Below are 13,105 nucleotides of genomic sequence, written 5' to 3'. Positions count from 1 at the left end.
ATATTAGTTTAACTCCTCCCCAACAGCACTAGCAAACACTCCCCCTAGGACATTGGTTCCGGTCCTGCCCAGGTGCAGACCGTCCGGTTTGTACTGGTCCCACCTCCCCCAGAACCGGTTCCAATGCCCCAGGAATTTGAATCCCTCCCTGCTGCACCACTGCTCAAGCCACGTATTCATCTGCGCTATCCTGCGATTCCTACTCTGACTAGCACGTGGCACTGGTAGCAATCCCGAGATTACTACTTTTGAGGTCCTACTTTTTAATTTAGCTCCTAGCTCCTTAAATTCTTTTCGTAGGACCTCATCCCTTTTTTTACCTATGTCGTTGGTACCAATGTGCACCACGACAACTGGCTGTTCTCCCTCCCATTTCAGAATGTCCTGCACCCGCTCCGAGACATCCTTGACCCTTGCACCAGGGAGGCAACATACCATCCTGGAGTCTCGGTTGCGGCCGCAGAAATGCCTATCTATTCCGCTCACCATCGAATCCCCTATCACTATCGCGCTCCCAATCTTTTTCCTGCCCTCCTTTGCAGCAGAGCCAGCCACGATGCCATGAACTTGGCTGCTGCTGCCCTCCCCTGATGAGTCATCCCCCCCAACAGTACCCAAAGCGGTGTATCTGTTTTGCAGGGGGATGACCACAGGGGACCCCTGCACTATCTTTCTTGCACTGCTCTTCCTGCTGGTCTTCCATTCCCTATCTGGCTGTGGACCCTTCTCCTGCGGTAAGACCAACTCACTACACGTGATACTCACGTCATTCTCAGCATCGTGGATGCTCCAGAGTGAATCCACCCTCAGCTCCAATTCCGCAACGCGGACCATCAAGAGCTCGAGGCGGACACACTTCCCGCACACGTAGCGCCCAGGGACACCGGAAGTGTCCCCGAGTTCCCACATGGTACAGGAGGAGCATATCACGTGACCGAGCTCTCCTGCCATGTCTTAACCTTAGATACACTTAAATTGGTAGCAACAATGCTAAAGTTCACTTGCTGATATAAAAAATAAAAAGAAAAGCTACTCACCAATCACCAGCCAATCACTTACCCCATTGGCTGCGACGTCACTTTTTGATTCCTTTCTACTTCTATTTTGCTTTCTCTCCCGCTGTAGCTGCACCGGTACGCTGGCTCTCGATCTCCCGCTGGGCCTTTGATAGGTCGCTCCCCTCTCACCAACTGCCGCTGGCTCTCGATCTCCCGCTGGGCTTTTGATAGGTCACTCCCCTCTCACCAACTGCCACTGGCTCTCGATCTCCCGCTGGGCCTTTGATAGGTCGCTCCCCTCTCACCAACTGCCGCTGGCTCTCGATCTCCCGCTGGGCCTTTGATAGGTCGCTCCCCTCTCACCAACTGCCGCTGGCTCTCGATCTCCCGCTGGGCCTTTGATAGGTCTCTCCCCTCTCACCAACTGCCGCTGGCTCTCGATCTCCCGCTGGGCCTTTGACAGGCCGCTCCCCTCTCACCAACTGCCACTGGCTCTCGATCTCCCGCTGGGCCTTTGATAGGTCGCTCCCCTCTCACCAACTGCCGCTGGCTCTCGATCTCCCGCTGGGCCTTTGATAGGTCGCTCCCCTCTCACCAACTGCCGCTGGCTCTCGATCTCCCGCTGGGCCTTTGATAGGTCGCTCCCCTCTCACCAACTGCCGCTGGGCCTTTGATAGGTCGCTCCCCTCGAGCTTCTGGAGCGAGGCAATTTCGGCCCCCTTGTGTTTTCATTCTAAACTCGTGGTGCTAACATTCCTGTTAAAATGCCTAATTGCATTTTTATTTTGGCCATTTCATTCAATTTTAATATTCGGTCAAATGACCATATTTAACAAACATGCTGCCCAATCAATTAGTTACAAAGTGCACAAGTAAAAGCTAATTTGGCCACAAAATAGAAATAATTCTCATGATGTCAATAATTAAAAGCAATTGCTTACCAATTTGGGATATTATAGTTCAAATACCACATGTCTGCTGTGCCCAGTGGTAGCCTGTCAATCAGTAAGCACTATTTTGGTTACAGTGTCAATAATACTGACATAGATCATCATCATCATCATCATAGGCAGTCCCTCGGAATCGAGGAAGATTTGCTTCCACTCCTGAAGTGAGTTATTTGGTGGCTGAACCGTCCAATACGAGAGCCACAGACTCTATCACAGGTGGGACAGATAGTCGTTGAGGGGAGGGCTGGGTGGGCCTGATTTGCCGCACGCTCTTTCTGCTGCCTGCGCTTAATTTCTGCATTCTCTCGGCGTTGAGACTCGAGGTGCTCAACGCCCTCTCGGATGCACTTCGTCCACTTAGGGCGGTCTTGGGCCAGGGCCTCCCAGATTATCAGGGAGGCTTTGAGAGTGTCCATGTAGCGTTTCTGCTGCCCACCTTTGGCTCGTTTGCCATGAAGGAGCTCCGGGTAGAGCACTTGCTTTGGGAGTCTCGTGTCTGACATGCGGATTATGTGGCCTGCCCAGCGGAGCTGATCGAGTGTGGTCAGTGCTTCAATGCTGGGGATGTTAGCCTGAATGAGGACGCTGATGTTGGTGCGTCTGTCCTCCCAGGGGATTTGTAGGATCTTGCTGAGACATCGTTGGTAGTATTTCTCCAGCAACTTGAGGTGTCTACTGTACATGATCACTAGCAAGACAAATACCAACTTTCTAAAGATCTTGAATGATAATCTTTCTTAAACTGCCATTTGGATTTCTACATTACATGGCTCTTATCCAAGGCGATAGGGCACAGGTACCCCTATCACCACATCTAATGCTGGAGACCCGCCATGAGTGAGAGCTGGTGTGTCTGCTGAGGGCTCCCACCACAGGCGTATATTTGTAGCAAGCAACACACTTTGAAAAGTTAACACTGCAGCTAGCAACATCAAACCCGGTTTTTGAAAGGCATGCACTGCAGAATGGAAGTAGGTGAATGTGAGTCTGTCATTCCTACACCCAGTCCCACGTCTTGGAGTGAAGGTGTCATGCCAGATGCCCTTCACAGGAAGGGAAATCAAACATACCATTGTGTGCGTCCCTGGGACTGGTTAGAGAATGGCAGTCGATGAGGCCTGGGTACAGGTCAACTGTTCCCTCACTATTTCGGGCAACAGTGTGAAGGGGCAGCTCACAGGAAGCAGAAAAAGAATGTTAAAAAAAAAGACAGTTTACTGAAGATCAAAAGTTGCAAGTGTGGCTCATTCATGAAGTTATTCAATGACTAGCTTTTCTCAATAGAAATAAAAAGTAAGAGTTATTGTATAGCATCTAATTGCGTTGGAAGATCCGAGTGCTTCACAGTGAATTACTGTGACTTAGTGACTGTGATGAAGACAGCATTTTGTGCACAGCAACAACCAAAAAAGCCAATGAGGTAAAGGCCATCACTGTTTTGCTGGTGTTGGTTGAGGAAGAATGTTGGCCCCAGGAGAACTCCTTGCTCTTCAAACCCTGGCATGGGATCTTTAATATCCATAGAGGTTTAACATCTCATCTGTGTTATATATGTAAGCTTGTATTTACTCTGTACAACCACCAGTGGGCTCATCCCTGGAGTCCCAAGGGATCCCATAATCCCTTGAGAGCACAGGTATTTAAGGAGGCCTGACAGGTTGGAGAGGCACTCTGGAGACCTGCAAATAAAAGACTACGGTCACACTTTAACTTGAGCTCACAGTGTTCAGTCTGACTCTTTCTCCATACATAACAACTGGCAACGAGATACAGATAGTGAACCCGAAGATGCAGAGAACAGTGGGCATCCTGGAGAAATTCTTGGAGGGAGATGATTGGGAAACTTTTGTGGAGCGACTCGACCAATACTTCATGGCCAACAAGCTAGATGGGGAAGAGAATGCTGCTAAACAAAGGGTGATCCTCTTCACTGTCTGTGGGGCACCAGCATATGGCCTCATGAAGAATCTGCTAACTCCAGCGAAACCCACGGAGAAATCGTACGACGACTTGTGCACACTGGTCCGAGAGCATTTGAACCCGAAGGAAAGCGTTCTGATGGCGAGGTATCGGTTCTACACCTACAAAAGGTCTGAAGGCCAGGAAGTGACGAGTTATGTCGCTGAGCTAAGACACCTTGCAGGACGTTGCGAATTTGAAGGACATTTGGAGCACATGCTCAGAGACTTTTTCATGCTTGGCATTGGCCACGAAACCATACTTCGCAAACTTTTGATTGTAGCGATCCCAACCTTGAGTAAGGCCATAGCGATAGCCCAGGAGTTCATTGCCACCAGTGAGACTACGAAGCAAATCTCTCAGCACACAAGTGCTGCTACAAGTACTGTGAATAAAGTGATGTTGTTTGCGAATCGCAACGTACAGGGCAGGTCACACATACCTGCAGCTGCACATCCGCAAATGTCTGCAAGAAGCTAATGATTTCGGGAAACTGCAACCGGTTGCTTATGCATCCAGGAGTCTGTCTAAGGCTGAGAGATCCTACAGGATGATTGAGAAAGAAGCGTTAGCGTGTGTCTATGGGGTAAAGAAAATGCATCAATACCTGTTTGGGCTAAAATTCGAATTGGAAACTGACCAAAAGCCACTTATGTCCCTGTTTTCCGAGAGTAAAGGGATAATACCAACACATCGGCCCGCATTCAGAGATGCTCACATTGTCCGCATACAACTACACCATCCACCACAGGCCAGGCACAGAAAACTGCGCCGATGCTCTCAGTAGGCTGCCATTGCCCACCACGGGGGTGGAAATGGTGCAGCCCGAAGATCTAGGCATGGTTATGGAAGCATTTGAGAGTGAGCAATCACCCGTCACTGCCCGGCAGATCAAAACCTGGACAAGCCAGGACCCCGTATTATCTCTAGTCAAAAGCTGTGTGCTTCACGGGAGTTGGTCCAGTGTCCTAGTGGAAATGCCGGAAGAGATAAAGCCGGTCCAGCGGCGAAAAGATGAAATGTCTACACAAGCAGACTGCCTTCTGTGGGGCAATCGGGTAGTGGTCCCCAAGAAGGGCAGAGACACCTTCATCAATGACCTCCACAGTACCCACCCAGGCATCATAATGATGAAAGTGATAGCCAGATCCCACGTATGGTGCTCCGGTATCGATGCGGACTTAGAGTCCTGCGTTCACTGAGGTAATACATGCTCACAGTTAAGCAATGTACCCAAGGAGGCACCGCTAAGTTTATGGTCTTGGCCCTCCAAATCGTGGTCTAGGGTATACATCCACTATACAGGCCCGTTCTTGGGTAAAATGTTCCTTGTGGTTGCAGACGCGTATTCCAAGTGGATCGAATGTGAGATAATGTTGGCTAGCACGTCCGCTGCCACTACTGAATGCCTGCGGGCCATGTTTGCCACGCACGGCTTACCCGATGTCCTGGTGAGCGACAACGGGCCATGTTTTACCAGTGCTGAGTTCAAAGAATTCATGACCCGTAACGGGATCAAACATGTCACATCTGTCCTGTTTAAACCAGCGTCCAATGATCAGGCAGAGAGAGCAGTGCAAACCATCAAGCAAGGCTTGAAGAGGGTAACTGAAGGCTCACTGCAGACTCGCCTATTCCGAGTCCTGCTAAGCTACCGCACGAGACCCCACTCACTCACTGGGATCCCACTTGCTGAACTGCTCACGAAAAGAGCACTTAAGACAAGGCTCTTGTTAGTTCTCCCTGATCTACATGAACAGATATGTAGTGTATGGAGAAAGAGTCAAACTGAACACCGTGAGCTCAAAGTAAAGTGTGACCTTAGTCTTTTATTGCAAGTCTCCAGAGTGCCTCTCCAACCTGTGAAGCCTCCTTAAATACCTGTACTCCCAAGGGATTATGGGATCCCTTGGGACTCCAGGGGATGAGCCCTCTGGTGGCTGTACTGAGTAAATACTTTACATGTATAACACAGCAGGAGGCTTCAACAAAGTGCATACCATGATAGCGCAAATGTGTCACGCGAGATTGAAATCAATTATCCTGTATTTGCATTGAATTATGGACAAGGTCCCAAGTGGCTTCCCGGCACTGTCGTGGCCAAAGAAGGGAGCAGGGTGTTTCGGGTCAAACTTTCAAATGGATTCATTCACCGGAAACACTTGGACCAAATCAAACTCAGATTCACGAACTATCCTGAACAACCCACCTTGGACCCTACCTTTTTTGATCCCCAACATACACATCAGTGGCAACTGGCACCATGGTTGTCCACGAAGTAGAACCCATCATCCACAACAGCCCAGCAGGGCCCAACACAGTAGGCAGCCCAGCAAGTTCAGCTGCACAGTAGCCCAGCGAATGCCCAACAAATGATTCAACAATAACAGCTTTCACACTGAGACGATCAACCAGGGCAAGAAGGGCCCCAGATCGACTCACATTGTAAATAGTTACACTATTGACTTTTGTGGAGGGGGGGGCGGGGGCGGGGAGTGTTGTTATCTATGTAAGCTTGTATTTACTCTGTACAGCCATCAGAGGGCCCATTCCCTGGAGTCCCAAGGGATCCCATAATCCCTTGGGAGCACAGGTATTTAAGGAGGCTTCACAGGTTGGAGAGGCACTCTGGAGACCTGCAATAAAAGACTACGGTCACACTTTACTTTGAGCTCACAGTGTTCAGTCTGACTCTTTCTCCGTACATAACAATCTGAAGGAAGACACCTCAAACAATGCTGCACTCCTTCAGTACTATGCTGATATTCCAATGGCAATGATGTCCTCAAGTGCTGATGAGATTCAAACCCACAACCTCTGGCCTAGAAGCGAGTGTGCCAAATGAGCCTGGTTGATATTTAAATGAAACGCTAGTTCTTGTTTTACTCTATTAGTGCCCGTGAGGACGGCCCTGATGTGCATTGTCTGTTTTACTCTGTTAGTGTTTGTGAGGACGGCCCTGATGTGTATTGTCTGTTTCAGGCCAACACCTATGAGAAGTATTGGCCCTTTTACCAGCAGTACGGAGGCCAGAGATTTCCTGAGGAATATGTGAAGAAAGCTGTTGCTGAAATTGAAGAGATGTGCAATGTACTCCGTGGGGAGGGAGTCACTGTCAAGCAGCCCGAGATCATTGACTGGTCTGAAAATTACAAGACACCGGACTTTGAATCAACAGGTAAATAAAAGTTCTGAAATTCTGGTTGTTGAGCCTTGGTATGCGTGTCTGTTACCTGTGGTGATTCCGGCCTGTCCGGGCTGACCGCAGGGACTGTGCATGCTGCTGAATGTTCTTGTTGCTCATTCACTGGCGGTGGTGTGAATACCATCTCATGATCCTCAGGTTTCTCAGTGTCCATGGTGAACCTTTTTTTTACTTGGTCCAGATGCTTGCGGCATATCTGCCCATTGTTAAGTTTAACCACTATGACTCTATTCCCCTCTTTGACTATTACAGTACCCTCAAGTCATTTGGGCCCCAAAGCATGATTGAGAACAAATATTGGATCATTTATTTCTATACATCTCCCCCTTGAATTTCGGTCATGGTACTCGTTTTGGGACTGGCGCTTGCCCTCAACAATGTCGGACAGGACTGGATGAATGAGGGACAACCGAGTTTTGAGTGTTTGTTTCATGAGTAGCTCCGCGGGCGGGACCCCCATGAGCGAGTGCGGTCGGGACCTATAGGCCAGCAGGATGCACGATAGGCGGCATTGAAGGGAGGGTCCTTGAATCCGGAGCATGCCTTGCTTTATGATTTGGACCACACGTTCTGCCTGGCCATTGGAGGCCGGCTTGAACGGTGCTGTCCTGACATGGTTAATGCCATTACCCAACATGAACTCTCGGAATTCATAGCTTGTGAAACATGGGCCATTATCGCTAACAAGGATGTCCGGCAAGCCGTGGGTGGCAAAGGCCACACGTAGACTCTCCACGATGGTTGATGTCGTGCACGATTTCAAAATGATCCATTTCGAGTACGCATGAACCACAATGAGAAACATTTTTCCCATGAACGGGCCCGCGTAGTCTAGGTGAATACGTGACCATGGCCTGGTGGGCCAGGGCCACGGGCTGAGCGGGGCCTCCCTGGGGGCATGACCTAGCTGGGCACACGTTGTGCACTTGCGAACACAGTGACCGGGAAATGACCTTCATCAGCACGATGCCTGGATGCTCGCTGTGGAGTTCCCTGATGAATGCTTCACTGCCCCTCTGGGGCATGACTACCCGGCTGCCCCATAGTAGGCAGTCGGCTTGGATGGAGAGCTCATCCATCCATCTGTGAAACAGTCTGACCTCATCAAGGCATGCTCCGTGTGCGGGCGCCCAATCCCCAGTCAGGACACATTTCTTAATCAAGGATAGGAGGGGATCTCTGTTGGTCCAGATTTTGATCTGGCAGGCTGTGATGGGGGAGCCTGCGCTGTCAAAGGCATTAACAGCCATGACCATCTCAGCGCTTTGCTCCGCTGCCCCCTTGGTGGTGGCCATTGGAAGCCTGCTGAGCGCGTCGGCGCAATTTTCGGTGCCGGGCCAGTGCCGGATGGTGTAGTCATATGCAGCGAGCATGAGAGCCCATCGTTGTATGCGAGCTGACGCATTGGCATTGACAGCCTTGCTGTCTGACAGCATGGATGTTAACGGCTTGAGGTCCATTTCTAATTCGAACCTCCTGCCAAAAAGGTACTGATGCATCTTTTTCACCCCATAGATACATGCGAGTGCTTCCTTCTCAACCATCGCATAACCCCATTCAGCTTGAGAGCGACCTGGAGGCATAAACCACCGGTTGTAGTTGGCCCTCAGCGTTACCCTGCTGCAACACGCACCCAACCCCATAGGACGAAGCATCACATGTCAGAACCAATTTCTTACGGGGGTCGTACAGGGTCAACAACTTATTTGAACAAATAGGTTCCGCGCCTGATTGAAAGCCCGTTCCTGACAGTCCCCCCAAAACTAATCACAACCCTTACGCAGGAGCACATGTAGTGGCTCCAACAATGTGCTTAAGTTTGGCAGAAAGTTCCCGAAATAGTTCAAGAGTCTCAGAAATGAACGCAACTCCGATGTGTTGCAGGGCCTGGGCGCTCATCAAATCGCCTCCGTTTTGGATTCGGTAGCCCGAATCCCGAATGCAGCAACCCTCCTGCCCAAAAACTCGACCTTGGGAACCAAAAACACACACTTAGACTTCTTGAGTCGCAAGCCTACCCAGTCCAGTCGGCGTAGCACCTCCTCCAGGTTGTGGAGGTGTTCCTTAGTGTCACGACCGGTGATGAGGATGTCGTCCTGAAATACGATTGTTCCAGGAATGGATTTGAGCAGGCTTTCCATGTTTGTTTGAAAAATCGCAGTCGCTGATCGAATGCCAAATGGACATCTGTTGTAAACAAACAGTCCCTTGTGTGTGGTGATGGTGGTCAGTAGTTTATATTCGTCGGCCAGTTCTTGGGTCATGTAGGCTGAAGTGAGGTCCAACTTGGTGAACAGCTTGCCGCCTGCCAGTGTGGCAAAAAGGTCCTCCGCTCTCGGGAGCAGGTATTGGTCTTGTAGGGACACCCGGTTGATAGTGGCCTTGTAGTCGTCACAGATCCTGACCGAGCCATCCGCTTTTAGGATGGGAACGATGGGGCTTGCCCAGTCGCTGAATTCAACGGGTAAGATGATGCCCTCTCTCAGCAACCAGTCTAACTCGCTCTCAATTTTCTCCCGCATCACATACGGCACAGCTCTGGCTTTGTGGTGCACTGGTCTAGTGTCCGGGATGATGCGTATCACCACTTTGGTACCTTTGAATGTCCCGACGCCAGGTTGAAATAGTGACTCAAATTGCTGTAGGACCTGTGAGCATGAACTTCGCTCCACAGATGACATGGCGTGCACATCCCCCCATTTCCAGTTCATCTCAGCTAACCGGCTCCTCCACAACAGTGCGGGACCATTGCCCAGGACGATCCAGAGCGGCAGCCGGTTCACTGATCCATTTTGTGTGACCGCCAACATTGCACTGCCTAGCACTGGAATGATTTCTTTGCTGTACGTCCGTAATTGCGTCTCAATGCATTCTAGTTTGGGTCTGCTGGCTTTGAGTGACCACAGCTTTTCGAATTGTTGAACACTCATGAGTGACTGGCTGGCCCCCTTGTCCAGCTCCATGCGTACAGGAATGCTGTTTAATAGGACTTTTATCATCATAGGTGGCGTTTTGGTATATGAGCTGTGAATGTTTGCCACAAGAACCCGCTGAACTTCAGCATCCATTGATTTGGCCCAAGCGTCATCCTGCCTCGCAGACCCCTAATCTGGTTCATCTGCCTCGTATATTAGCCTGGTTACAGGCTTTCTGCACATTCTGGCTAAATGGCCACTGAGGTTACAATTTCTGCAGATTAACTTTTGAAACCTGCAAGTCCTGGCAGCATGTCTGCCCCCACACCTCCAACATGAACTGAGATTCCCATTGTTGTGAACAAAAGAGCTGTTACCAGACATTCCTCGCTGATTATCCTTTTGACTGCTCTTGAGCACCCTGTTAGTGGGTGTCAATGGCCCCATCCCGGGCCGCATTGTCCACTGCGGGGTGGTGGGGGCATAAATGTCCGTTCAGCTTGCCATTGTCTCTGTTGGAGACTTACTCTTGGGTCTATTGCTGCCTGGGGTGTGGCGAACTGCCCTTGCCTGCCTGTGGGGCTCTGTGTCGCGTTTATGATATTGACTCCTTGATCCATCGCCACGTTGGAGGCAAAATTGCGCGCGTATATTATCTTGGTTTCCTCCTCCCCTGCCATAAAAGTCTGAGCCATCAATGCCGCCGCTTCCACGGTCAAGTCCTTGGTCTCAATTAGCTTTCTGAAAATCCCAGCATGACCGATGCCTTCAATAAAGAAATCTCTTAGCATCTCCCCCCTGCAAGCATCTGTGAACTTAGAGGCTGGCCAAGCGCCAGAGGTCTGCAACGAAATCCGGTATGCTCTGTCCTTCCCGATGTTGGTGTGTATAGAATCTGTGTCGGGCCATGTGTACGCTGCTCGCCGGTTTGAGGTGCTCACCGATAAGTTTGCTGAGCTCTTCGAAGGTTTTGTCCGCCGGCTTCTCGGATGCTAGCAGGTCTTTTATGAGCGTGTAAGTCTTAGGTCCACAGCTGGTCAGCAGATGAGCCCTTCGCTTGTCGGCCGCTGCGTCTCCCAGCCAGTCCTTCGTGACAAAACTCTGCTGGAGCCTCTCAATGAAATCGTCCCAGTCCTCACCAATACAGTACTGTTCATCTGTGCTGCCAGTGGCCATTCTCAAGGTCGTTGATTCCCGTTTCTCGTCGCCAATGTAAAGTCCTTACACAATACCACAAATCCACATGAGGCACATTCTATGGACAAGGTCACTCCATGACCTGAACCTTTATTCACAGGACCAAGAAGTGATGACCCTGCATGGGACCTCCCTTTATATACCTGGGTGACCAGGTGAGGAGTGTCTCCCACAAGTTCACCCCTGTGGTCAAGGTATGCATTTCTAATGTATATACAGTATTGCAGTGTTGTTAAATAAAGGTTACATACATGACAGGAACCATGGCTAATATTTTCTCCTCTTCAGCCCAGAGTCAATCGTAGCATTTGTACCACTGATCTGACAAGAACAGGGGGAGGCCTTTCAGCCAGAGCCAGCTGATCTGTACCTAAACCCCATTTATCTGACTTTGTTCTATATCCCTTGATAACCTGAGCAGCTCTTCCGGGCAGTGCTGCGCAGTGCCGTCGCAAAACCAGACCCAATTGCTGCGCGGTGCTGGAGGCTAACCGCCCGCCCACCCAAAAGCCCTCACCACCGTCACTCCGGGTGACTGGAAAATCCAGCACAAGCACACTCCCACAAACAGCAATGTGATAATGACCAGATAATCTGTTTTTTTGTTATGTTGGTTAAGGGATAAACATTGTCCAGGACACCGGGGATAACTCCCCTGCTCTTCTTTGAAATAGTACCGTGGGGGTTTTTACGTCCACCCAAGAGAGCAGAAGGGATCTTGATTTAACGTCTCATCTGAAAAATGGCACCTCCGACAGTGCAGCGCTCCCTCAGCACTGCAGTCAGCCTAGAATTTTTGTACTGAAGTCCCTGGAGTGGGACTTGAACCCACAACCTTCTGACACAGAGGAGAGTCTACTACCCACTGAGTCACAGCTGACACTGTGATGAGCACAAAGGACTTCCAGTCCTCCTCTCACATGAAGTGAAATGAAGACCTCCACCATTTTGTCACATTTTCTGAGCCAGGCATTTAAGTTGGATATTAGCTGAGATGAGTTTATCATTTCAGACCGTGCTGATAATAACTGCCTCTCCTCTACCCAGGCATGTATGCTGCTATGCCAAGGGATATACTGCTGGTGGTTGGGAACGAGATTATTGAAGCACCAATGGCATGGCGAGCTCGCTTTTTTGAATACAGAGCGTATCGGCCACTCATCAAGGATTACTTCCTGCGTGGAGCTAAGTGGACAGCTGCTCCAAAACCGCAAATGTCCGACAAACTGTATGACACGGTAAGCCCCGGCGCATTGAGTCACGTTGACTGTTTGCATCAAAGTGAAAATTCCTCACCATCAAACTGTTCTTTGGAATTAAAGATGGCCAGCATTGCTGGAGGCAGAGATGCTAACTTTGATTGGATATATTCCTAGAGGTTTCATTACATGACGTCCTGCCTCCAACTGCCCTGCTCAGTCAAACAGCCATTTTCCCAACTCCAATATTTTTATAAGTAATAAACAAAAGTGTTCAAAGAAAATGAAACACATATTTTTAATGCCCCTATGATTTTTCTTCTGGGTTGCTAGCAGCGGTGTCTAGGAAGTTAATCTTCAATTGCTGGAGACTGCAGGACATGTCCCGTGGGTTGGAGGCCTCAATGGGTGTCCACCTGTGCTATGAAGAGAGGTGCGCTGCTCGATGACCTCCCCATTAGGGTTAGGATTCTAAAGAAGAATAGGTTCTCAATGTGCACTCAGTATGATGATTGAGAATTACCAGGGAATATTGCCGGTTAGTGCAACTTAGTCAGTTAGTGCACTGATGTTAAATATTACTGTGAGTTCCTTTATGTTCCATAGAGAGAGATGTCAAGTATTCCATTCTGAAAGTTGTTTTTCTAACACTGACACCTTGGATCTGAAGTGCATGTTTGGT

The 13,105-nt window shown here is 49.7% G+C and overlaps 1 protein-coding gene across 1 annotated transcript in view; it reads left to right on the top strand.

The window, feature by feature from the left end:
- gatm (glycine amidinotransferase (L-arginine:glycine amidinotransferase)) overlaps positions 1-13,105 on the top strand; it is an 81,498-nt gene that overhangs the window by 45,135 nt on the left and 23,258 nt on the right. Inside the window, exons 3-4 of the mRNA XM_070859343.1 lie at positions 6,890-7,085; positions 12,272-12,462. Of these exons, the coding sequence (XP_070715444.1) occupies positions 6,890-7,085; positions 12,272-12,462 (387 nt within the window). The remainder of the gene's footprint in view (positions 1-6,889; positions 7,086-12,271; positions 12,463-13,105) is intronic.

This window comes from Pristiophorus japonicus, chromosome 17, assembly GCF_044704955.1.
Source record: "Pristiophorus japonicus isolate sPriJap1 chromosome 17, sPriJap1.hap1, whole genome shotgun sequence".
Classification (NCBI taxonomy): Eukaryota; Metazoa; Chordata; class Chondrichthyes; family Pristiophoridae; genus Pristiophorus; species Pristiophorus japonicus.
This window is presented reverse-complemented; position numbering and strand designations above follow the sequence as displayed.